This window comes from Hippopotamus amphibius, chromosome 11 (assembly GCF_030028045.1).
Source record: "Hippopotamus amphibius kiboko isolate mHipAmp2 chromosome 11, mHipAmp2.hap2, whole genome shotgun sequence".
In the NCBI taxonomy this organism is placed as follows: Eukaryota; Metazoa; Chordata; class Mammalia; order Artiodactyla; family Hippopotamidae; genus Hippopotamus; species Hippopotamus amphibius.
In genome coordinates, this window is record NC_080196.1 from 112932955 (window position 1) to 112959292 (window position 26338).

At 48.6% G+C, this 26338-nt stretch overlaps 1 protein-coding gene and 1 non-coding gene across 7 annotated transcripts in view; one reads left to right on the forward strand and one right to left on the reverse strand.

Annotated features, from left to right (window-relative positions):
- The window catches only part of ZNF236 (zinc finger protein 236), an 85817-nt gene extending 64099 nt beyond the window's left edge, over positions 1-21718 (forward strand). For all 6 annotated transcript variants that reach the window (XM_057698920.1, XM_057698923.1, XM_057698921.1 and 3 more), the window contains 7 exons: positions 1441-1596; positions 7688-7875; positions 10180-10311; positions 12090-12287; positions 14393-14522; positions 16447-16623; positions 17418-21718. In XM_057698920.1, the coding sequence (XP_057554903.1) occupies positions 1441-1596; positions 7688-7875; positions 10180-10311; positions 12090-12287; positions 14393-14522; positions 16447-16623; positions 17418-17542 (1106 nt within the window). In that variant the 3' untranslated portion in view covers positions 17543-21718. The remainder of the gene's footprint in view (positions 1-1440; positions 1597-7687; positions 7876-10179; positions 10312-12089; positions 12288-14392; positions 14523-16446; positions 16624-17417) is intronic.
- Positions 2271-2377, reverse strand: LOC130832181 (U6 spliceosomal RNA). The gene has a single exon (XR_009048253.1). It is a non-coding gene; the product is annotated as a U6 spliceosomal RNA (small nuclear RNA).
- Positions 21719-26338: the final 4620 nt, after the last annotated feature.

Genomic DNA, 26338 nt, shown 5'->3' on the forward strand with positions numbered 1-26338 from the left:
TGTGAATTGTACTTCTGTTTCTCCTCTGTTTTCCTGTTATCGATCATTTTGTTATTTTATTGCTTTTTTGTGTATTAGATGAATGTAAATGTAATTTTAAGAAACAAGCTGTAAAATTTTACCCTAGGAGAAATCTTTATTCGTTGATGAAATAAGGGTTGCCCAAACTTTGGGCTTAAGATTTATTTCCTCACTTCCCATTACTGTGTGTAATGAGAATTGGCTGCGGTGATTCCGAAGTCAACATTTTCTTATCCCATTCTGAGAAGTCTAGAAAAACTTTTGATTTGTGGTCACCTGTGGAAAGCATCTAGATACGGTATAGAAAGTTTTAGCTATTTTGTAGAATGTTCTTTTTTCCATTAATGCATAGGATTATAAATGCTTGTGAATGCTAGAATGCAAACATTACTTCAGTTAAGTTGTACAGACCTTTAACACAGCTTTAGCACAAACAGGACCTTTAGCAATCCATAAGCTGTTCGGAAAACAAATTAAACATTGGGTAAAAGGTGAGGATAGGCCTCAGTCTCTCCCAGTGATCTTGTACAGTAAAAGTCCTCTTCCCTGGTGTCTTCAGTCCAGTTATTAATAAAAAGCCACATCAAGCAGAGAGCCAGGGAAGTGATGCCTACGTGATCTTGATGTACCCGCAGGTCTTTAAAAATGGGTGTGCTCTGCTGGTAGGAGTTCTGCGTTTTTTATTTTGCCGACACTTCTGCCCCGTTGCACGTCTTTTGATGCCTTTTCCCCCTCCAGTTTCATACAGTTGTCTTGCTTCCATCTAACTTGACAGCAGATTTTTTTTAAAGCAGCTCATCTTTGTCAAATCTTTGCAAAGCATTCATTCAGTTTGGTTTTCATTGAAACGGCAACAGGTTTTTAATTTTCATGTTCCTCTATTTCCATGCTATTTGATTACATTATAAAATTATAATAGCTAGTGAAGCTGATAGAGGCCACGTCTCTCAGTGGGAGTGCTGAGAGCCCATGTTTGAGCTTACTGTGCACATCCAGAGCGCCGTGGGGCAGTGACCCCCCCCGCAGGAGGCCTGCAGCGGCCACTGCTGCTGCAAAAGAGGTCCTGGTGTCCCTCCCTCAGGCCCCTCGATGCTGCAGCTGGAAGTCCACCACGTTTGGAAATATTTCTAATTCAGTTTAAGTTTTGTTCAACAAAGTGTGTAGCTTTAGATGCCTAAATGCTGAGTTAAAGTACAGCTCTTAACAAGCACTTAGAAACTTTACAGCTTAAAAAGTGTGAGCAAATAGTTTCATTTATGGAAATGTATTTTGTGGTCTTATTTTCATTTTTTTCTGTAAATGTAATTAAAAATGAGATACCTTTCATTTTTCAAAGGATGTTATTATGTGTTTAACGCAATTGCCAGTATGTAAATTAACATGCTCCTTTCAGATGTCACAATATTAATTTCTCTTTAGGTCAAGATCTTATTCAACACAATTCTAATGGAAGTAGTGAACTGAATGGAAGCATAAGATTGTCAGCACCTGCAATCAGTAATCAGTCTACAGGTGCCACCTTGACAATAAGCAATGAGCAGCTTCTCTCCCAGAGTGCGGCATTAAACTCTTCAGGTATGCAGCTACGACCGAGCCACGCAAGGCTTCGTGATGTGTCATGGTTACAGGGCTGTGCTCCTAGTCAGCGGAAAGAAGTCACCTGTCTTTTCAAGTGATGAATGTGTCAGCTGCATGTTCTAATATGTATGTTTGATGTAATTCCATGATGATTAGTGGCTTATGTGTAATTCTAAGACACAGAGCTCTCTCGAGTGTTGTTAACCTTTTAAGGTTGTTGCTACCTTCTAAAGAGTAAAGGTAAATAGTGTTATTCAGATATGCAAGGCACTGTGTATGTCTGCAGGTTAGCACTGATGAGTCCATCACAAAGCTGTTCCTGTCTCACCCAGGCTGAGAGTTTCTCTGGCTCATTACTTTGTGCCCTGCGGTGTGAATGTTTTGGCACCAGCTGACTGTAGGATGGCAGAATTAAAAGAAGGCATCTTTCTAAGGTTTTGAAGTACAGACTTTAATGAAAAAATAAAAGTAAAGGGGCTCAATCAAAATAAAAGTAGATCTCCAATAAAATAAATCATAGCTTTGTAAGTAACTGTTAACAGTTTAGAATGACATACCTGTTTTCTTTACCTTGTAGAGCTTTCATTACTTTCTTAGCTCTCTTACTTTCCAGTCCTGTATATCATTTTTTTAAAATTTTTTTTATTTTTTGGGGGGTACACCAAGTTCAAAAAAATATGGAACGCTTCACGAATTTGCGTGTCATCCTTGCGCAGGGGCCATGCTAATCTTCTCTGTATCGTTCCAATTTTAGTTTACGTGCTGCCGAAGCGAGCACCTGTATATCATTTTTTGAGGAAAAAAATTTAATCTTTAGATATATTTGTACCCTCAGCTAGACTTTTTTTCATGCTTAATTGAAATGCTTTCTTATCCAGTGATTCTTTTATTCACTAAAAGATTGTGGTGTATACTGTACGGTAAGACTTGTACTAAACCTGGGTGTGTAATGTTGAGTGAGGCAGGTACGGTCCCCTTGCATCTTGTATCCTAGAAACTAATAGAGCAAGACATTTATTGAAGAATCCATACTTTGGAGTAGAATTATGGCCATGGTATTGCATGAAGGAGAGAGGAGGGTGTTCAGGGAGCAGGTCACCGGGATGGGGGTGGGACCCGGTAGGGGCGGCTTCCCAAGGTGGGAGCTCTGGGCTTGGGGGAATGTTTCTCCCCTGCGAGCGAGGGATGGATGGAGCTGCCTGGAGCAGCGGGGTGGGGACTTGCTGAGCAGAAGCCGGCGGTGCGCTGGGGCAGCAGCATGTAGTAAGGTTCCACTCAGGACCCTGAAGGACTTTCTGTCCACACTCCACTTTGCTGAAGGGGAAACGGACCCCCGGGTGGTTAAGAGCCTTGTCGGAAAAGAGCGTTGTGTGAATCATGCACTGGTAGATCCGGGCAGACCCCAGATCTGGACTTCCACTGCGCCACTGCTCTCCGTGTTTTCCTGTCTCTGCTTTGGTCTTCCTCTGTCTCCTGTGTCAGTTTGCGTGTTTAATTTGGGGGCCCTAAGAAAATTGTGTCATAGAACTGAATCGTTTTACTTATTGAAATGAGAGGCTTTTGTTTTGTTTTCAATTAAGGGATATTTTGTTTTATATTCTAATTGGCAATGAAAGCTAGTACTTTCAGGTTATGTTAGTCTGTAAAAGGTAAGACATCTGCAGTATGTCATGTATTCCTAAAGTTACATAGTGAACTTGTTTCTATAGATTTTTCCTGAAAGTCATAGTTTGTGTCTCTGTAAAGGACTGGACGTGTGTTCTTTCTCACCATCTCCAGGATTCTGAGCATCTCCCCCACCCTGTGTGGTGTGTGGTGCGCAGTGCGTGTTGCGACATGAAGATGTGTCTCTTGTGTTTGGCCCGAGTGAGTGGTGTCACGCTCTGGTGGGGGTTTCTGTCCTGGAATGTTGGGAGGTCAGGCTCTCCCCACCTCCTGCTTCCCCGCCGAGTAAACTGGCTGTAGGTGGTGGAATCTGACGTCTCCCTGGAAGCTCTGCTTGGTGTCTGTAGTGAGTCCTGGGCAAACCGATGGAAAGACGAGAGAGTTTTAGATGTTTCCATTTAAATGGAGTGGTGTTTGTGCTACTTGGTGACCCTGGACATTCGCTGGCTTGGCAGATTACTTAAAGTTGGTGCTGTTCTGATCAGAATGGAGAAGGGGTGGAGGGAGAGCCCAGGGACGCTGAGGGCTCTGTTCTGGCCACCAGTATTTCTTTAAACCTCTGTCCTCTGTTAGTCTGACCTCAGGTGTTTCACGTGTAGCACAGCCCAGAGCAGTCGGTTGTGTACAGGGCTCCTGTGTGTTTCTTTAAAAACAGCAGGCATGCCTCTTTCTCCTGATTTAATTTTTTCTTTCCTTTAGACTTATTGTTGTAGAGCCAGCTGAGAACTTTTCTCTCTCTTTCTTTTTGATGCAACTTTAGCTTAAATTGGTGCCTTATTAAAAATGTTTTTTCAGGAGTTCAGTTATATTATAAAATAAAAGATGGGCTCGTAATTAAAGAACATTTGTTTAATAATGTAGTATCAGTTATTATAAATACAGGATTAATTTTATATAAGGAAGTTGGTTGTGTTATGATCTTAAATACCTCTGGCATCTTTGGATAACCCTGAATATAGGAAAAGATTTTTGTACGTTGAACCACTCGACCCTTGATGTTAAGTAGATGTTTTTAGGGAGGTTTGCATATTCCACTCATGCTAGCTATAGTTACGTAGCTGGTCTTATCTGTATCCTATTGTCAAGATATTGCATCTTAATGGGCAACATTTTTCTTAGAATCAGTCAGTCCCAGACCGAGCTTCAGGCCACACCAGTAAGAACTGAAATTGAAAATGACTTTGAGATTAAATGTGCCTCTTCTAAGATAAGCACTGAAGTACAGACTCTCGGTGTCACCGTAGAAACTTCATGCTGCGGGTCCTTCTTCAGAGCATGGTGTGCTTCTTGTTATTTTTAATTCTCTTTGTGAACAGGATGTGGTTAGGGCTTGTAAGCTTCTGGGACAGCTTGGGTGCTTTGCTTCTAAGTTGAAAGTAAGCTATTAACCATTTAGGGATTTATGAATAAATTGAAGTGCAACACTGAGTCAGAATGTCACATCCAGGACGAAAGCACATGCTTTTGTTCAAATGTGTGATACGGGTTTGAAGACCATTTCCAAGTTCAATCCAGATAACGCCCATGACAAAGGGTTTTCCTAGAAAATGGTCAAATATGTTTTAAGTACCCTTATAGAGGTAGAAAGTTACTGTTAATGGAGGCTTGAAATTTCACACAGCTTTTTAAGGAGTTTATCTTAAATTGGTGTTATCTTTTTGTTCTTACCTGAGTCTGTTTTTAAGTTAATTTTGATGAATAAATTGAATTTTTTTTTTAAATATTTATTTCTTTATTTATGTAGGCTGCAGTGGGTCTTAGTTGTGGCACGCATGTGGGATCTAGTTCCCCGACAAGGGATGGAACCCAGGCCCCCTGCATTGGGAGCTTGGAGTCTTACCCACTGGACCACCAGGAAGTCCCAAGTTCTGCTTTCAGTGAGAGGAAAGATTAATTTTTTGTTTACTAGTTCTTTGTGAGGTTCTTTTCACCTCCTTTCCTCCTAGATTTAAGTACAATCAGTTGCTTATTTCCCAACAGCTCAGAAATGTTACCAGTCCCCATTTGTGGGTGCACTTAAAACTCAGACACTCGTCCCACTCTGCCTGGGGGTGAGCGCCAGTCAGGGCATCTTTCCTGTTCCCGACTCCCCGCCTCCTCTCGCCATAGCTTTGTTAATCTCAAGGAAAAACTGGTCTCACATCCTGTAAACTTGTGATGAAACCTTCCAAAGTTATCATTGTTTTCTTAGAGGCTTGGAAACTTATCCCAACAAAGATTTAAGACAGGTGGGTTTGATGACCATGGAGAACTTATTCATCCTTTAAAAGTTACTATTTTTGAGTTAGAATCGTAAAGTGAGTAGGGTTTAGATGGCTGTGATGTGTCCTAGAGGAATAGGAAAAATAAGAAAAAATAAGTGGAAACTAAGAGTCTACAGTCTTTACTTCAGTATTGAATCTTAATTTTCCTGTTGAGTAATTTGAGTTTAAAGTTGTGGCTTCTAGAGCTTTAAACAAGTATTTTTGTATTACTAGGAGCTATATATTAAACAAATATAATTATAGCTTTTAATTACTTAATTGCATGCATAAGAAAATCTCAGTTTTTAAGCACAGGTTCTTTTCCACCATATGGAGGCTAGTTCTGCTTAAACTGGGAGCATCCTTCTTGTAGGAAACCTCTTGAATTAAGAACATTATTAAAGTTCCATTCATGACAGTGTTTGAGTTGAAGCATGAACTCTGGCCTTCCCTGAAGTTGCTCAGTCTTTTCTCTGAACTGTGTGTCATGCTTCACCTTAGTTAATGAACCTGCAGGCTTCTGTGTTCTCTTTGCGTTCCCTGTGCTGCACGTCCTAGAACCTTCTACCACATTAACAGTCCTCAGGAAGTCAGACGTATTTCACTGGCTGGAAGGGGAGATCTTGGGCTCCTTAATTTCGGGAGTCGGCGTGAGATGTGGAGTCCTGGCGGCTGAGCCGGGCTGAGCCCTGCCAGCTTGTGGTTTTGCTCTTTGTCAGCGTGGTCCTCACACCTCGGTGCTTCTCCCAACCCAGCGCCTGGCTGGCCGACCCCAGTCCTCTCCTTCGTGATTCTGATGGAACAGTGACTCGTGTAGCTGGTCCTGGCCAGGCTCTGCAGGATCCGTCTTATTCATCGTCGCCCCCCCGGGAGAGTCACACCTGCATGCCTTTGTGAGAGTTTGGGGGTGTGGAGGGGACATCTGGTTACGAGGCGGCCCGGGTACCGCGCCCTCCGCAGATCCACACTCCCCACCCGTCCTGGCGGGCCAGGCACGCGCTGAGCAGACGCGAGCGAGGGGGGGCTTGCGAGGTCCTCGGGAGCCGCGTGGCTGCTTCAGAGCAGAGACTCCCAGCCTCCTAATGGTTGTACTGCTTTTGAAGGTTCCAGGTGTGTGCAGCACAGTGTGGGACTCCGGGAGTGTGGATCTGTGGAGGACGCCAGTTACAAGTAAGTAGCCTGGTTCCCTGCGCCCGATCGGGCAGACCCAGGTCTCAGCAGAGGACCCGCGGGAGTCTCGTGGTGTTTTGTGTTCAGACTCAGTTAGGGAATAGTGTTTGGAGCATCTGCGTCAGGTGTCGTCTTGGGGTCTGGCACCTGGCAAGGAGGCTGATGCAAGTGGATGGTGTCACGTTTGTTAGGTGGACGGACGGGCAGCTTGTGAGAAGTGTGTTTGTGCGTGTGTGTGTGTACACGTGCATGTGCATGTGTGTTGTGCCTACGAGTGGAAGCTCACACTGTGTTTCGTTGGTGCCCACCGCAGCACTCTGCGAGTCCCACGCTAAGCCCGTGTCGTTTGCCGGTAGGTGCATGAGCTTCTGTTTTGTGGAAGAGAAGGCCTCTCTCTGCCCTGTCTGTCCCGATGTCTTCCTTTCTCTTATAGCATTAGCTACAAGGGGAAAATTACAGAGTTTCGTCCTCTAAAGAAAATTAAGATGTCATGCAGGATAAATTAATAGTTAAAGGATTGCATGAGGTTTATCTTGATCACCTGTGTTTCAGATTAGGTAAACGTAAAGGGTGGTGGGATTGTGAATGCAGGCAGAGATGTTACATGCTGGAACTAGTCGTCGCTCAGTGGGCCCCATTTCATTCCTCTCTTCAGGCTGGTCTCTGGTCCTGGATGAGGACAGTGTCCTGGAAATTCTTGTCTGAGTTTCCGTCTGCGCTGGCAGCAATGACTGGGACTGTAGGGTTACTTTTTCACTCTTCTTTTACTGCTCTTTTCTCTGTATTGTACTTAAGAAGCAGAGTATATTTATGTATAAAGATATGCAGATGTTTACAAAAGCCTTGCTGTAATATTACAATCAAAGATGCTATGATTTCTTGATGTAATTTCACAAGCGTAGGCAGTGTGAATGCTGACTATGACAGATACATTCCTTATGAAAACTGTCTTCCCGTGCCGATAAAACACCTGCTTTTCCATTGATCTACTTATTTTGCCCTTTTTGTAGAACTTAATACCACAGCTGGAAGCCTGCCTTCGACGACACCGATGTCCCCATCAGCCATGTCTGCCCAGAACCTGGTCATGTCCTCGTCGGGAGTTGGCGGAGAGGCCAGTGTCACGCTGACCCTGGCTGACACTCAGGGCTTACTCTCCGGGGGGCTGGACACGGTCACACTCAACATCGCTTCTCAGGTGGGTGCCTGTGTCCCCCCCACCCCACGGGGTCGTCCTGGGAAACTCTGCGTGTGCTTCCTGAAGTATGTGTCCCGAATACTTCCTTTCAAAACTGAAGTGGTTTTAAATTTTAAAAGTGGTTTGTTAAAGGAGAAGTGGGGAACAGAGGGAGGTCCAGACAGTACAGGGAAGCACCCGAAGCCCCCGCTGTGCGGATGGGCCGCGGTCGGCCCGGGTGCTCTCGTCCTCCCGAGCCTCCTGTGTGCGCGCACACACGCGTATGCAGACGTCCTCACGCCCGCGGGAGCGAGCTCGTGTGATGTCGTGTGGTGTGCACGTGCCCCCTCATGTCGATTATGCTCTGAATATCTTCCCATCAGCGACGTCGGCAGTGCAGATGTTGTTACTGGCTGCACCGCTTTCCATCTTAGAGATGCGTTTACTGAGGGGCGTTAGGCTGCATCCAGGGTTTTGTCAGTGGTGTGGAGATTCTCGGGCTCTTTCCCGCTTACATTCTTAGATGAACCCCTGCAGTCGACGTGCTGGATAGAAGGCTGTACGTGTTGAATAACATGTGGAGCTTAAGGTGTCGAAAAACCTTTCCGAATTTAACTGGAAACGTCATGAGAAATTACCATGAGTTATAGTGAGGAATTACTGTAATAAAGCTCTCTCGGAGTTTCGACAGTGGACCTGTCTGCTGGTCCCCATCTGTGCACACCTGCTGCCAGGAGGCAGACTGTGCAGCAGGGTAGGAGCTTACCTGCTCTTCTGTCTGGAGCCTCACCGTCACCTCCTAGGCTCGCTGTGCAGAGAAACGCTGACGGCCGTGGCATCCAGAGCACGTCGGCTCTGATCCTGCCACAGCCGTGCTGGCTGCTTGGACTCTGGGAAGATGACTTAGCTCTTCTAGGTTCTCCATCTTTCTGCATGTAAAACGGTGACGTAGTCTAGAATCCAGATGACTTTGTAAGTTTATCTTCTGCGCCCTGTGTCCCATATTCTATCCCATTTCCTCTGTTTCCCTGTCTGCCTTGGGTAGTGTCTTTCCAGTGAGAGGTGTACCTGAGATTCTCTGGTGGAAGAAGTGTCAGTATTGAAAAATGCCATCCTGCTTGTTTTTCACCTCCCACCTGCTCCCCAGTTCTCCATCTTCCCTGTTGGAGCTCAGCTCGTGTCACTCCCGTGAGGACACTAAGAAGCAGCCCTCACCTCCAGCCGCAGGGTTCCAGCAGCATGGGCCATGTTCTCTGTGGGGGGCTGAAGTGTTCTCGGTGACCTGTTACCCCTTTAGCATCATGCATCGATGGGGATTCTTCAAATTCATGGTTCCAAGCGCGTGTTCTGATTATGTGTGGAGTACGCTTAGAATCAGCTTTGACGTGAGCAGTTTGAGTTGTATGCTTAGCACAGACTCAGTATTTGCAGCACGACGTCGGTTCCTTTAGGTCGAGCTTCATCTCTGCACTTGCCCCCTGCGTCCCCCAGCACATCCGTCCTCTCTCTCTGTCTCAGGTTCATAGTCAGTAGATAGAGGTATGCGGCGTGGTAGTGAGACTCAACGTAGTTTTGTATAGTATAGCAAAACTGTATGTGTATTTTTAAACAGATGTTCTATATATATGTGTGTTTTATAAGGTTATTTAGATAAAATATATATACCGTGAAGTTCACCCATGTATTTAAAGTGTGCAGTTTAATGGTCTTGAGTATATTTGCAGAGTTGTACAGCCATCACCATATCTAGTTTTAGAACAGTTCGTCACCTGAGAAGAATCCCTGTACCATTAGCAGTTGGCAGCCACTCCCCAAGCCCCTTCCCCTACCCCAGGCCCACCCCAGCCCTGCAGGTCTCCCCCAGCCCTCGGCAGCCACCGGTCCTCTGTCTGTGTGTAGGCTTGCCTGTTTTGGACACTTCCCATAAATGGAATCGCAGGACATGTGGTCCTCGTGGCGGGCCTCCTTCGCTGGCTGGCGCACGTTGTAGCTGCGTTGTCGTTATTCTGTTTGATAGACGAATACTGTCCCATTCTGTAGCTGAGCCGCATTTTCTCGACCCAGTGATCCATTCGTGGCTGTTGGGGTTCTTTCCCCTTTTCGACTGTCGTGAACAGTGCTGCTGTGGACATTCACGGACAAGGTTTCAGGTGGATGTAGGTTTTCATTTCTCTGCGCGGCATTGCTGAGTCACGTGGTGATTCTGTGGTTAAAGTCTGAGGACCTGCCGACTTGTTTCCCAAAGCGACCGTACCATGGGAGAGCTTTTAAGTTATGACTGGATGTGTGGTGTTCCAGCTGGTAAAGCAGTGCTCATCTCTGCAGGGTCAGCAGTTCCCAGCCTTACTCACGGACCCCTCTCTCTCGGGCCCGGGGGGCGTGGGCTCGCCCCAGGTCATCCTGGTGAGCCCCACCCCACAGCCGTCAGCGGCCGCCTGTGAAGAAATCGCCTACCAGGTATACAGCACACGTTTTATCCACGGTCTCTCATCGTTTTCCAGAAACGCAGCTTCAGAAGGGGTGGGGTGGCGGGTCCTGGGGCGTCCCGCGTGGCCGGGCTTGGGGCCGGCCTGGGGAGGTGTGTGCCCCGGGGGAAGAGCAGCTGCTGAGGGGGAGGGCCCGGGGCGGGGGCGGGGGGCGGCCACCCTGGGTCTCATCCGTCCTGTGATTTCCCCGTAATGTGAGCACCGAGCTTCACGTTCACCACCATCCTCTTCACCTGCCCACCGAGCAGAGTGCAGGCGGCCGTTTCTCACCTCGAGTTCTTTCTGCAGGCTTTTCTGGGATACCTTCGCTGATGCTCTGAAGTCTTGTTATACTTTTCCATGTACATGTTTGTGTGTGTAGATGACCTGTTTGTCATTTGACTAGTCTTTTTTTCTTAAAATGCATTCTTTGGCGGGGGTGGGGGGTGGGGGGTGGTTTAAAGAAGCTTTAAATATTATGCTTAGGCAGTTTTAGCAAATGAGTTTCAACATAATGCCTTATTAGTCTTTCAGTGGGGCCAGGCCTTTCTCCATTAGAAGTTAGACGTAAACAGCAGTGGGAATTTCCCCTCCCTCCGAGCCGAGTAACCAGAGCCCTTCTAGCTGAATTTCAGTTTGTATAACTTTAACACATTTGCCTCAGGGTCCCCAAGACCACGCTCAAATTTCAAGGATGCGCTAGAAGGACTCAGGACTCAGGACTCAAGTTCTGTCATCCTCCTGTTTACGTGTATTGAATGCTCACTCCTTGTGAATGGAATGTGCGATTCAGAAACCATTTTCTGTGCACGCTTTAGTCGCTGTAACCCTTGACACATGCGTGCATGTTAGGGTTTTGTTTTCTGTCATTTTTTTTTAATCAGGTGGGTTTTTACCCGCAGTTACAGGACAGCCTTGAGTATCATTTATTCCAGTGGTTTTCAAACATTTTTTGACCCAAAGAGATATATTGTGTGCAATGAGCTGAGCACACGTATGTGTTCTGCTGTTTCTTTTCTTTGCTCGCGCAGACACGCCCACGCAGACACGTGCACACCTGACACAGGAGTCAGTACACTCGCTTTCCTATGGATGGGACATACCTGCGTTATCTTTGCTCTTCTGATCTTTTCTGTTATATTGCTTTTTTCCATTCCATTCCTTTTTTTTTTTTAACTACACCACAGGTTAATTTTATTCATTTCTATTTTAATATTATGGAAAAGTATTTGATAAACTGCACATACTAAAAATGTTGACAAATCTCATTCATTTTCCTTATAATTGTTTGTAATTTTCTTTCTTTAATCATCACTTACACACTTTCATCTGCAAAACTGAAGTGTTATTTACCAAAGCCGAGGGATAAACGCCTCCTGCTCTGATTGTTTACTGACGTTCCAGATGCTGAGGGCGTCCCATCAGAACGACTTGAAAACCTACTCATGGGTTGAGATCCCAAGTTTGGGGGAAATGCTCTAATCACTCAGAAGCTGTGAAAATACCTTCTGCTACTGAGTATTAGTCATAGTCCAGTTTGTTGAGGAAGCTCCTCAGCCAGAGCAGTGGCTTCTCGTGGCAGTGTTCTCACGTGGGCTAAGCTACACCGGCAGCCCTGGCAGCCCCTCATTGCAGCTGCTCCCATGGGAGGCCGCGCAGCCCGGCCGCCCCCCAAGATGGCAGATGGGCACGCGGGCTGGGGTTCTGGGGGTGGGGTCCCTGTTCCCCTCACGCCAGTCCCGTCAAGTCGGGATGTCTGACCTGCTCCAGGTGACGGACGTCTCTGCCAGCCTGGCCCCGGGTGGCCAGCCCGAGAAGGAGGGCCGGCTGCACCAGTGCCTGGAGTGCGGCCGCACCTTTACCTCGGCCACGCTGCTGCTGCACCACAGCAAGGAGGTGCACGGCCGGGAGCGCATCCACGTCTGCCCCGTGTGCAGGAAGGCCTTCAAGCGCGCCACGCACCTCAAGGTACGCTGCCCTCCCGCCAGCGCCACTGCTTTCCTCTTAAGCTCGGAGATGCTGAACGGGTCTAGGGCTTAGTAAAGTCGAGAATCTTCCTAGTGAGCCACACAATTCCCGTCTTTTCGAGGTAAACACATTTACAGATCACCTTGAGATGCCGTTTCTCCCATCAGAGTGGCAGATACTAAAAGCCCTGTCAGCACCTCTGAGCAGGGCTGTGCGGAAGCAGGACCTTCCTCGCGAGGCTGCAGCTTGGCCTACGTCCTGCAGGGAATTAGGCGGTCCCCAACCGAGCGGTAGCTGCGCCACCTGAAGGCGGGTGCAAAGACATACACCCGAGGTCAGGGGAAGCGTCGCTTGTCGCTGCCAGTCACTGGGACGGACCTGAGGCCCACACGTGGGGACGTGGTTGACTCCACCTGGGACGCCCACGCAGTAGAGGAAGGAGCGAGGAAGGTGCTGTGCTGTGACTTCCAGGACCGCGGTCGGGGGAGGTGCCGGGCGGGGGCCTGCTCAGCCTGTGGCTTCTAGGCCAGAGCCCCTCCCCTGCTGCTGCCTAGTCACCCAGCGTGCGGGCTGCGATGCTGCCTTCCTGCTCGGTGGATCCCGGGCTTCCTTTTCCAGGGCCCTTAGAGGAGTCCTGCAGGCAGTAAACCCAGTTTCTGTTCTCCAGGCCTACACCTAACGAGCACCTCTCACCTCTTTTTCTACCTTGTTTTCTGAGATGAGAAACCCCAACATTAATGTGTTTTGAAAAGAGGACTGCATGTTCGTTTTTAAAGCAAAACCCCGACTATCGACTGACGTCTTCTTGCGAAGGCTGCTGCCGCGAGGTTGGCGAGCACTGCTCACGCTGAGGGGCCCCCGCCGTCCACCCTCCCGGGGACTCGACGGTCACTCAGAATCTGTGCTCTCGGTCAGGCCGTGTAGCATCTGCAACTTCAGTTCCCTGATTTGTAAAATAAGGACGTTAATACCTATATTTTATGGTTATTTTGAGGAATATAAAGTACTTAGCACTACACTTAGTTCACAGTAGATAGTACAGAAATTATAGCTGTGGTAATATTACAGCCTGATAGAGAATAAGTCCTTTTAAAGAGAGAACAGAATAAAAATGGTTAAAGAAAATTTAAGATGTTTAATATTATATATATTACTATATATAAGGCATAACTTTTCCATAAACATTCTAAAGTGGTGTGTTATACAATTTGAAAGACGAAATATGACATTTTAATACTTGTAAGTTACTTTATCTTGATAACCTTCAGAAATTTGGAATTTTTTAAAAATTGCATTGTGCCAGAAAATAAGGAAGTACCCATCTCACACACACACGCACATGCTCACACACACACACACGCGCACACGCACACAGAGCGTATCTGTGACAGGACCATGTCAGAGGGACATGGGGGCAACTGAAAGTTCTTGGGGACCAAAGCTGGAACAGTTGGAGCAAGAAAATAAAGTAAAATTGGATTATAAGCCACAGTACAGAATACCATGGGTCCTTCCTGCTGGAACGTGACTGACTCAACACGTCAGTCTCTGCAAGGCCCCTCCTGAGGGGCGAGCGGCAGCAAGAGCTCATGATGGGAGGGGTGCAGGCGGGCCCCCCCTTCCCTGGAGAAGCCCGGCAGACGCCGCCGGCCCGATCAGGGTCAGTGCCGGCAGGGCGACGCGGGTTGCTATTATGGGATGGAACTGGCACGGTCCCTCCTGCAGCCCGCAGCCCACAGCCCTGGTCTAATGAGAGAAGCATCAGACGCATCTCCGTTGAGGAGCACGCTGCAAAGTCCCCAGCCAGGCACCTCGACACTGTCACAGGGCCGACAGGGAGGGAGGCCGAGACGCCGCCCCGCCCGGGGGCGGCCCGGGGGCTCGGGGGAGCCTGGGTCTGCCCGGCGAGCCGCAGGCCGGCCCCCGCCCACTGCCTGCCCCTTCCGACTCTGCTCCAGGAACGTCCCCGAGGGTCCTGGCCGGCGGCGAGCCTGTGGCCCTCCCCCCGCGGCCCGGCCTTTCTGTGCCGGCTTCCCCCCTCCCGTGTCACGTCTGTGGAGTCTGTTACGATCTTCGGGTTCTTCTCGTGTGTTTGTCTTTACCAGGAGCACATGCAGACACATCAAACCGGTCCTTCCTTAAGCTCCCAGAAGCCGAGGGTGTTCAAGTGTGACACCTGTGAAAAGGCGTTTGCCAAACCCAGCCAGCTGGAGCGACACAGCCGCATCCACACAGGTAGCCGCGGGCTGCGGGCCCCATTTAGACAGCTTTGCGGCAAGCCGCTGGTCGGTAAGAAGATGCAGGGCCGCGTGTAAATGGTCCCTGACGGCACAACACATCATTTGCGAAGCAGGGTCCGCTCATTCACTGTTGTCCTAGTTGTTCACCAGTTTATCTCGCAGCTAGTGCCTTCGGGCAGACGCTGCCGCTGTGCACGTCGTGAGCACAGGACACGGGCTGTTGGGCCGGCACCCCTTGCAGCCCTGAGCCTGGCCTCAGCGCTCCTTCCCGCCCTCCCCCGGGTTCCGCCTCTCTCTTGCGTGTCTTCCAACTCTTCTTTCCTGACTTTCCCTGTCGCCACCTGTCTGCTCAAGTTCATCTTAGAGGGAAAACAAAAACATGAAGGAGCAAACACCGCCTCTCTGCCTCCTGGCCCGTCTCTGTGACGGCCTGCCTGGCCCCGTCCCCACCCCCACGGACATGCTCGTGCCACCCTCGGGGCCTCTGCTGCTCCCTCAGGAACGGCGGCATCCTGGACTCGGCCTGCACCCTCGCCCTGCGTTGGGGCCACCTGGAGCCTCGGGACCACAGGTCCAGCCTCCCTCCTGCTCTGGTCTTCCCTCCCCCGCTCCATCCAGGCCGTGTTCACACGGCCACCGGGCTGGAGCCCTAGGAGCCTCCCCTCTGAGCACCCGGCAGAGCCCCGGCCACCGGCAGGTCTCAGGTCCTCCCGTCCCCTGTGCCCCGTGTCCTCAGGGATGCCTTTGTTTGTCTGCATGGACCTGGCACCCACCTGGTATCTAGCAAGTAGCTTTTGAGTGAAAAACAACCGTGCTGTTACTTCATAATGCATTTATTCAAAAACATAATTAAGAGAAATGATTGTTTGCCCTTTTTAATAACAGATGCACATGAAGGGTTTGGAGAGACCCACTTTATACACATTTCTGGGTCCCTTGTGGCCGTCATTGGGGCCACATCCTGCTTGCCGGGTACCCTCTCCTCACTCCAGGTCCTGATCTCTTCAGCTTCCCCTTCTGTCTCCAGAGAACCATCTGCTTCTCGAAGCGGTGTGATTAGAGTGAGCCCGCGGGAATCTCCCACTTGGTCACCCCCAGTCATCTGAGTAGTGACCTTTGGTTCTTCTGTGGCCATTCTTTTCCTCAGGCATGACGTCCTCCTAGTCCCAGCCCCAGGGAATAGGGCAGGAGACCTTGGAGCCACCTTTAGGACTCTGCCTGCCTGGGCGGGCTGTGGCTGTGCAGGGGTGGCTGGAGGGTGAGGACTGCAGTCGTGCGGGGTGCTGAGCAGGGTCCAGAGGGGAAGCCAGGCAGAGCACGTGGGAAAGAACCCTCTGGGCCAGGGGACAGGAAAGGGCCTGTCCCTGGGGCTGGGAAGTGGGTGAGGGACGGCGAGGGGCGGGAGCAGAGAGGGATGCTGCGCAGCGACAGGCCGGGCCCCGCAGTGTGGCTGTGCGGCGGGCGTTCAGCTGGGCAGGTGTTCACCTGGACGGGCTCCCAGCGGAGGGCACGCTTGGCCACTTTTCCTTCCAGTTTTCAGTTTGCATATCAACGTGAAAGCAATTAAGTGACATTTTAAAAGTATTGTCTAAATCATACTTTTAATTAAGTGGATTTGATATTCCCATTTCCTTAATATCTTTTTGCTTTTCTGCTCAAAACGTATAAGAAACGTTTTGCTTGAACCATATGTGCTCTAGCTCTATTTCTGGATGCTTCTAGGACTTTCTGTAGCTTTTGATTAAGTGGTCTTCCGTGTCTCCCTTGGAGTGGCCTTGCCGGAGCCCCGGGGGGCCGCAGCCTGGGTGAGGAACGTCCCTGGGGGCTGGTTATGGTCGCGTCCCTTCTGCGGAGTTCCTGCTCTGTGCGTGCTGCGGGGCGCTGTCTGTCGGGGTGCTGACGGTGCCGTGTGTCCCCAGGCGAGCGGCCGTTCCACTGCACCCTCTGTGAGAAGGCCTTCAACCAGAAGAGCGCGCTGCAGGTGCACATGAAGAAGCACACGGGCGAGCGGCCCTACAAGTGCGACTACTGCGTCATGGGCTTCACGCAGAAGAGCAACATGAAGCTGCACATGAAGCGGGCCCACAGCTACGCGGGTGAGGTGGCCCGAAGCCTGCGTGTCCGCGTGCAGGGGAGCCGGCGTGGGCTTGGGGTCAGAGTCGGGCCTGGTCTGCACCCGGTGGCCCCGCAGACGGGCCTCCGTGTCCCCACGTTGACGCCCCGACGTTGGTGCCGGCAGGGTGGGGCCGTCACAGTGGTGGCCCTGCTGTGTCCTTCGTCACCTGGGAACGCCTGCAGCCTTTAGGAAGACAGGCCTGGGGCGGGGTTGCTGTACCAGGAGTGGGGCTGGAACACAGTGTCCCCGACAAGTCAGGGAGGGTGAGCACCTGCGTCTCAGGCTCTCCCTGGTTGTCTGGGCGCTGTGGCCGTGAGTGGACGTGGACGGCCTGAGCGTGGTGGGGGGTGGTGCCCAGGGGTTTCCGAGAGCCGCAAGGGGTAGGACCTTTCACGTTGTGCAGTTTTTGACGAAGAGAAAATTTATTCTCCGTCTGCACTCTAGCGCTTCGTGCTGTATCTTCTGTCAGCAAGACCATGCCCGTGTTGCCGATGGTGTTAACTAGTGCTCGCTTGTCAGTGGCGCCACGCTGTACAACCTTTGCGGCACACGCAGTGCGTGAGCACACGGGCCACGTGCTCTGTGCGCTCACATGCAGATAACGGTAGTTGTGGTCACAGACAGGATCGCGAAGCCTGCAGCACAGATGGTTCTGTTTTCACGGGGATGAAGAACAAGTCGACGTAGGAGTTTCTCATCTCCGAGTTGTCCTTATTTAAACGGGAATAACTTTGTGCTGCTGCGTATCTGTGACTTTCTTTGTCATCACTGCAGGAACCTTGCAGGAACCCACGGGCCCCCAGGAGCACGGAGGGGAGGCGCTGAGCCGCACGCTCCACCTGGACGAGGTGGTACCGGAGCCCGCGAGCGAGTGGCAGGCCCTGGCCAACGTGTTCTGACGTAGCCCCACCGGAGAATGTCTCCAGGGTGAAGTGTGGAGGAGAGCAAAGCACTTGGGATTTCAGTTTTGAAGCCTCAAGTGTTAAAGATGTTACCACAATAGTTTTTTTAGCTATAAAGTTGTCTAAAGAATCACTGACTTTCAGACACTTACAGGAAGAAAGCTGGGAAAGGTGGAAGCACGTTGTTCTCATGTGTCTGCAAATCACTGAACTCAGGTATTCCATCAGCAGTCTCAGCTACTCCGTGGCCAGTGCATCTAGTTAAGAAGGAATTAACTGGGTCTTACTATCATCGTAGTGTGATTTCTTTGTATTAGCAAAGACAGAAGTTTATGTGGAAAAAGTCAGATAGGTTTTCCTTCATGCTTTCTGTTATAAGAAGCATGGCTCATGACACAAACATAAGATAGGTGCATGAAGTTCAGAAAAAAAACATCACAGGGAATTTTTTTCCATTTTTTTCTCTGTGAGTTTTGAAATTAGTAGAAACTGACTCTTTTTCGTCTACCGTAAGTTCATGTAACTAGTACCTTGAGAGGTGGCTGGACCAGTTCTCTCTCTGTTACAAATATCTAATCATCAGTGAGGAGAACGCAGTATATGGGGCGTAGACACGGGGAATAGACGAAGCCTGACACCCGAGCGCGGAGTCCACGTCCACGCGGGACGATGCCGCTGGCACTTCACGAGTGACGTGCGGCTGCGTGGGTTGGGCTACCGCAGAAAGCACAAGCCTCTCCTGGAACAGAGGGCCTGCAGCCCTGGCCGCCTCGATAGTTGCGAAGCGTGTTTGTGCTCTGAGGAGAAGAAGCTGTAGGAGCCCCGCAGTTTCTCTCGTGCACAAGCCGGTGTATGTTTTATTTCAGGGAATTCTCTAGTATCATCCATGGTGCCACGTTGAACATGTCCCAAACCAAATCCTACCCCACGCGGGGCAGAGTGTGCGTCGTCCCTACAGCATTCCAAAGACGGAACCTTCTTTACTTCACCCGAATCTCTCCTTTGAAATTATTTATATGTTCTATATATAAATACGTATGTACATACACAGATCTGTGGGCCTCTGTGTGGCTGAACAGTATATTTTGTAAATAAGCACTAGTCCCGGTTGCAGAGAGCAACAGAGTTTTTACCTCCTGATGAGCACTTCAGGTCAGTATTGTATTCATCTTATTAATAAATAGGCATCCTTGTCATTGTGACATCAAGCTGGGGTGGGATTTTTTGTTTTTGTTTTTCCTGAAAAATAATTGCCTTTATTTTCTCTCATTGCCTCACTGGTTTCAGAAGAGAGCAGTTTTATTATAAATATTGTATGGACTTTGTATATTAAGAGAGGAGTTCATTTCAGATTCCTGAAGACGGAGACATTTCACTGTTATTTTTTGAAGAGGCGTCATTAGGTTTTTGTTGTTGTTCACACTTTTGGCATCTGTATATAAGTAATATTGACGGTGATATAAAAACTTTTGTTATGTGAAAATATTTAAGTCAGAAAACTGTTAAATAATATTACTTTTTTTTTCAAACTGCTTTGTGTATTGTATATTTTTTTAAGGAAAAAAAAAAAAGCCTTATTTGACTTATTCTTGTGATACTGGACTTATATATCCTGAGGTTTTTCTCGAATGTCAGTGTGTATACCTGGCTGGAGTCAGTATATTCAGAATAACTGTAATTGTGCCAGAGTTTTAAAGGTTCTGCTTTTAATGCACTTTTCTTTTATAATTTTGTATTAAAATATTTTAGAAATGTTGATTAATTTTGGTGAACAAATATCTCCAAAGGTGAAATTATTGAAATTTTAAAAATTTTGTTCTTGCTAGGTTATTTATTTTGGTTTTAGCATTACCTGTCATCTCAGGTCAGTCTCTAAAAGGGATTTGTTTAATTCCTAATTGTATAGAAAGCATAGTTCAGTGAATTGTATTGGTGCACTGCCTGTTTAAGAAAGGCCTTACCGGGTGAATCTAAAGCCTATTTTTATTTTGGTTAAAGAAAAAAAATATCAATAATCCATTTTGTGAGTTTTCTCAGTTTATTATCAGGCAAACACAAGACATTAATGTATTATTTTTATTTACTTCCTAATTATAAAAGCTGCTTCTTTGCAAAACATTCCTTGAAAAGTAAGGTTTTGTGAAGACATAGTTTCACTTGAACTTTTGGTGGAGTGGAGTACAGGTTGATCTTTATACTTTACTGGTTGATAAAAAGTCTTCTGACGAGATTTCTAGTCTCCTGCATAACCAGGGTTTTGAGGATACGTAATTGTATTTTTTAAAATATCTCATCATAGCATATCTGCTTTGGAATAACAATAAATAAAAAATGAAGTTAGGAAATGTGATTAATTTTTTTTCTTTTAAAATATTTAATGTGAAATAGTTTGGCACATGAATTCATTTCAAGTTCAGATATGTTTTTACAGAAAAGAACTTTCACGATGTTTTCCTGTACCCCTGTGCAGCGCGCATGATGAACGCGACCCTTGCAGGGTCTATTTAAGATCTTCAAACTTGAGAAGTCAGGATATGGTTTGATGACAGGCACACCGTCTGTTTGAGCTAAAAGTGTCTGTTATTTTCGCTGTTGGCCATATTCAACGATACCCTGGTCGTTGAGGTGCCTTTAGAAAGGGCGCTGCTGTCTTTAACTGTCTTCTGTGGTAAAGTAACTGTGTCGCTCTTAAGTGAGCGGAAAGGATGAGTCCCCTTTCCCTGGGTACTGAACCGGAAACGGGGATGTAGTTCACGTGGCGCTGCGGGGGCAGGAGGAAGCTGCACAAGTGGTCATGTGTGCGTGAGAAGGCAGGAGATGAAAATGAAAACATCTTTTCAGAAATGTAAACTCCAGCACCCTGCCCCCAGCTCTGCTTTACCCCTCCTAAGTTCAGGCACGTGGCCGGCTGGCCCTGGAAGAGTGGAGCTTAGCCTGCAGCCTGTTGGTTCACTAAGAAGCCTCTCAAGCTACTCTTTATCCTCTGACAGTGAGTTGCTGATAGAACGAGGAGAATCCGTCCTAACGAGTAGTTTCCATCCTTCCATCGAGATTCCATTTCAGCCAGTGTCAGCATTTAACTGGCGAGTATTTCTTTAGAACAGTATTTTCTAATCCCTACCCGTTACTATTTGTAAGGAAGTGTGAGCTTGAGTTTTAGAAGAATACCAGTATTTACGCACAAGAGATGCACGCAGGAGTACAGGGGGCGGGATGCTAAAGAGGAGGTGTGTGTCTGTTATTCCCGTGGGTTTTCCTCTTTGCAGAAGAATATTCATTACTTGTGAAGGTACACATTTTCAACATTAAAAGGTCATGCCTCAGATTTATGTAAATAACATCTTAAGAAAATGTGTAAGATACATAGAACTGCTTTCTGCTTATTTTTAGAGATACACCTGCTTTTTGCATAATTTTTTTTCAGATGTTTATTTCAAAGTCAATACTGCGTCCACTCCCCCACCCCTAGCCCCCCAAAAAAGTCAATCCAGGGGTTGGTCCCTGCTAGTTTATCCTTTTTCTGAAATCTGTTGTATAAAGGCAGGCAGAGATGAGATTATACAATTGATACTTTTAGACTACTCTTTTTGCCACTTAACCCCTATTCATGTAATGTAGGTATTTTGGAGTTTTGGGAAAAGAATTTCAGGAGTGCCTATCAACACATTTGGGGCCTCTGTATCTTTACCTCACTCTAATGAAAAGCAGCTTTTTAAAATCTAGTTGCATCTCCTTCGCCTTTTAGAAAGTGGAGGCACACGTCTTGGTAAGGTCAGGGGCCCGCGCAGCCGTCACAGCGCCTTTCCTTTCTCCGTGAGAGTCGCAGACCCTGTCACACTTGGCCCATCTGGGCTCGCTGTCCTGCCTCAGGCCCCGCCCCCGGCACACCCACCACCCCGGGAGAGTTTTCTACGGATGACGGGTAAAATAAGTCACAAGAAGAATAAAGAGTGGCGGCAGGCACAGGCAGTCCCCATGAAGGTTTTCCTGTTTCACCTTTTCTGTGTGCAGCGCTTCACGGCATGAGGGCTTGTCTGTTAAATCAAGACTGAAAGTCTATTTGACAAATTCTAAAATGACATAGTGATTTCACTCTTGATTCACTGCTAAAGAACATTTTTAAAGTTAATTTTTTTTTCATTTACAGACGAATCCTGTTTTTTCATCTTCAAAATTGTTTCATGGTCTATATATATTGGATGACATTTATTTAATCCAATTTTGTATTAGAAATGGATAGTTATGCCAAAAGCCACTGTGCTGGCTTTAAGAATAATAAAGTTAGTTTTTGTATTATTTTAAAATCCTGTACATTTACTCATTTGGGTTTTGGGTGAGTTATAACTATTTAAAGATGGATGTTTTTCTCTAGGTAACATTTTCAGCATTAACACAGTACGATGCTGAACTGGGATCGAGGGGTTTGAATAGTCTGAGGGTGTCTTGTTTTCCATCCTGGAGGATATTTTCCACTTCTCTCTGTGTAAGGTATTTGACGGTGACTTGAAATCAAAATCAGTCATAATACCAGTTTCTCTGTTCATGAGATGGGCTATTGGATTTTCCCAGAAATGCCAGTGGAGTTAGTATATATTATAGTATCTAATCCCGTTTAAAGATCTCTTTCCAAACTTTTGGAAGTTCATAGTTGGTAGAGTCATTGTCCTAGTGAAGTAACAACTAAGGGTATCTTTTCCTAAAACAGAGTAGGGGCTCCATACATCTTTTGGACTGAAATAGCTAAAGTGATTTTTATTTTTTCCTGGGCTTTGCTCAGAGGGAATGGCAAGAAATGTGCTGTTCTTATTGCTTGTTTGTACGTGGAATATTGCTCTATTAGTGTTTAAAATATGGCAGGTGGGGGAAGGGGACTGTTCTTTTAGAAATGATCAATTATGGCTCATTTTCTCCCTCTACCGTGGATTGCAGCGATTTGAAATGGCCCAGCTGAGTTTTTCCAGAATGCTTGGTTTTTTGGTGGTGTAAGAGCGCTGATATTTAAACACAATGAAGGGTATGAGTTTACAACGCGTCTTGTGCGTGGGCCGAGCTGGGAAGTCAGGCCTTGGGGCCTCAGGTCAAATTAGCTGGGGCAGTGACTGGCCCCCTGTCTTTGGACAGCTCAGTTCACTTCTCTGGTCTGTAAAATTAGTTGATTAGATTTCTTCCTTCCCAACTTGAGAACTGATTCCTAACGAGCTATGATGTTTCCAGAGACAGTTCTCAATGGGTCTGTCTCATTTCTGCAAGTCTTAGGAGTCAAGCAATGGCCACCTCTGCCCCATGACCTTTTCAAGGCTGTTTGTGCACAATACGACCTCAGGAGAGAGGACCTCTTCCTCCAGAGCAAAGCGACGTTTATTTACTGACCAGCACAGTCAAGAGGAGCCTCACTGAGGCAGAGGTCGGGCCAGCTTGCTATGTGTGATGAAAGATATGGGTTCCCTAAGCCCCGGCTCCTCTCCTGTAACACGACACTGCGTGTGTGGGCATCGCCTGGCCGCTGTGGGCTGTGTCTGGGGCTTGGCGTCGGGTATCAACACGAACGCCGGAGCTCTGGCACCTCCTCTCGCTGTGAGTCATCAACCCTTGGCTTCTGGCCTGGGAGCCTTGGCCTCCCACCAGCACCCAGGGAACTGGCAGGTCTTGTAAACTGGCAGGTGGGCAGAACTTCGGGTGTTTCACAGTTGTTAGCAATATGTTGTCAGTGTACTCTGGAGGCCTTAAAATAATCCCCGCTCAGCTTACTATGTGAATGGAAAGTTTTGTTTACAAATGTCAGTGATTAATTTATTCTACACCATCCATAATGTTATTCTATCACCGCGGGGCTTTTGTTGTCATGCAGTACCTTTAAAGTGTGAAATCCTTCTAGTCTCTAAGGAAAAAGTGAAAAAAACAGCAGCCTCTACAGCCACACACATGCCCCCCCAATAAACAGATGTTTCCCTGATTTTCAAATTCTGAATCAACCAAGAGAGATGGTTCTGTGCCACTATTTTAGTATCAGAACAAAGTAATTGTAGGTTACCCTGGTAACCAGCTTCAGGGGAAGAAATTCTTAGAGATCAGCACAGAATAGCTCATCTTGGCCAGCTCTTTAGTAGTCCTGGGGAAAGATGGACAGCAGCTGGCCATCTGCCCCTTATTACCACGCATTTGTTCTAGGTTCTCCCTGAATTATCTTTCTCAAGTTTAATAACCCGGAATCTTTATCCTTTTTGTGTAAACTCTTTGAAGCAGCTTCAAATGTACAGAAAAGTTGCAAGAGTAGCACAAAGAAATCTTCACATACTCTTCACTAGAGACCCCTTTCTAGTGCTGCCAGAAGTGTGAAGAGTGAGATCCCAGTGCCTGGCGCTCAGCTCTCAAGTCCCTCCCCGCCCCCCCCCCCCCCCCGGGGCTGTAATTACCCTGAGAGCCACGGGCCCATCATTCAGCAGGTCCCCCCACCCATGTCCCGTGTTTCTTCTGGTTGGGCCGGGCCCTGCGCCTGCAGTCAGAACATCACAGAAGTGATGCTGTGCTTGCTGCATGTTATCAAGGTGACATGCAGTGTGCATGTGTCTGATGACGGATGCTGTTGACGTTCACCCTGTAGCCATCTCCCCTCTGTAACCAGTAAGTATTTGTGAGATGCTCTGAGACCACACGGCCAAAGCCGCATCGCACTGACACCCTCCGCTGTGGTGCCCACATTTCTCCCCGCCTGCTGGTCCCTTTATTCCCTGCAGCCGGGAGCTGTGTTCCACCTTAAGGATGGGCTTTCCGTTCTCCCTTGGTGATTTATTCTCCTGTTTATATTAGTTTGGGCTCGTGGCTTCCTATTTTACTTAATGGGCTCCAAGCCATCAGGGTCCTTCCTTATTTTGGCCCTCAAATCGTCCTGGATTTGCCAGTAGGGCCTCCTTCAAGGTAGCTTTGAGTCCTTTTGACATGGCCACGTTACTCTGTGTGCTTTCTTACTTTCTGGCCCAATAAAGTTATTTTTCTCTGTCCCAGCCCCGGAACCAGCCATTTCTTCTAGAAGCACTGGTTCCCTCTAGTGGAAAGTGGTATTTAGGAGCCAAGAGCTGAGTGGTAGGGGGGGGTGTGTGTGTGTGTGTGTGTGTGTGTGTGTGTGTGTGTGTGTGTGTGTGTGTGTGTGTGTGTGTGTGTGTGTGTGTGTACGAGCACGCATGAGCTCATCAGCCATCTGAGACTTCACCCGTCTGCACGTGAAACGGTGGGTTCACATAGACGCTGCAACACTGCGGCGCCACCCCTCCCCCTCCAACAGTGAGCGACCCGCCTCCGCCCCCCCAACACCTGCTGCTGCTGCTTCCTGTCCGCCTGCAGGCCCCGCCCCCCTCCCCTCCCGGGTCCTCCACACCCCGTCACGAGCACCCTGGGTCGCCGGCCTTGGTCGGTGCAGCGCGTCGCTCTGAGGTCCGGCTGCCACAGTGCAGAGAAAGGCGTCTCCCAGGAGGGCAGGGCGCTGCCCACCTGTGCGGCAGCCCCACCATCGTAAGTGGTTTTCCACGATGCGTGGCAAGGGAGGCCGGCCGGCTGCTGACCTCTGGATCCAGTGGGCGTCTTCCACCTGCAACCCCCCCATCCCCGGGGGGCCTTGTTAGAGGACGGGTTCTGTCCCTGGAGGTGTGGGCAGGGCCCCAGGCTCTGCTGGCTCCAGGGCTGCGCTGCTGCTGGTGCAGGGACCCCGAGCTGGGAGGGGACAGGCAGGAGCCATGGGCCCGGCCCCCAATCCAGCACCTCCCGGGCCGCCAGGACACCCCTCGGGGGCTCTTCCGCACCCTGTCTGTCGCTCTGACCGCACTGTCCTCTGAATCTTCTCTCCTGAATTTACCACCAGAAGCTGGAACTGGGCTGCAAACAGCAGGGCCCCGCCGGTCTGGATACAGTTGAAGGACTGGTTACCTTATGCGTGCTCTGGGGTCTTGACTGAGTCGTGAATTCCCGGAGTTTGTAAGATGTGGGAGCTGGGTGAATGTGTGTTCTTTCACGGGGCGGGGGGTGGGGAGTGGGGGTGGGGGAGGGAGTCGAGCTGAGAAGAGACAGGAGGGGAGGAGCCCTCACCCTCGCCCGGGGACAAAGTCAGATTGTGGGGGAGGCAAGGGAGAGCCCGGGCTCACTGCAATGTCCTGTGATTTAATTGAAACACTTGCCAAATGGGGGTTTAGGAAATATTTGTTGTCACACGAGAAAAACACAAGCGGTTGTGGACTGCGTGGTGCCCTCCCCGCACAAATCCACTTGTCCGAGCCGTGACTCCCCACGAGACAGGACTTCCAGGTGCTAATTATGGTTTAGGTGCAGTCATAAGGGTGAGGACTGGTGCCCTTATAAGAAGAGACACCAGGGGTGCATCGTGTGCGCAGAGGAGAGACCCCAGCGGGCAGGCGGCGTCTGCAGCCCAAGGAGAGCGGCCTCCCCAGAACCCCCTGCTGGCACCTTGGCCTTGGGCTTCCAGCCACCGGAACCCTTGAGGAAATAGAGTTTCTATTGTTTAAGCCCGCAGTCTGTGGTCCACTGTTACTACAGCCCTAACAGACATAAGTAAAGGCTTGGCTCCCTTGTTTTCAGTTGCTACAAGAGGACTTTTCTTTCCCCATTTCAGTGTTTTCCTCGGGCCCCAGATCTCTCTGCTCACGAAATCCCAATTCCAATTTATGGTACGCACCCAATTTATAAAGCCAGGTCCCATGCATGGAGCCAACACCCTCTCCAATAACCTCTAACCTGCTCCTGACCTCGACCCTCCGTCCAGAGCTTGCTTCCTCCGGGCTGGGGACC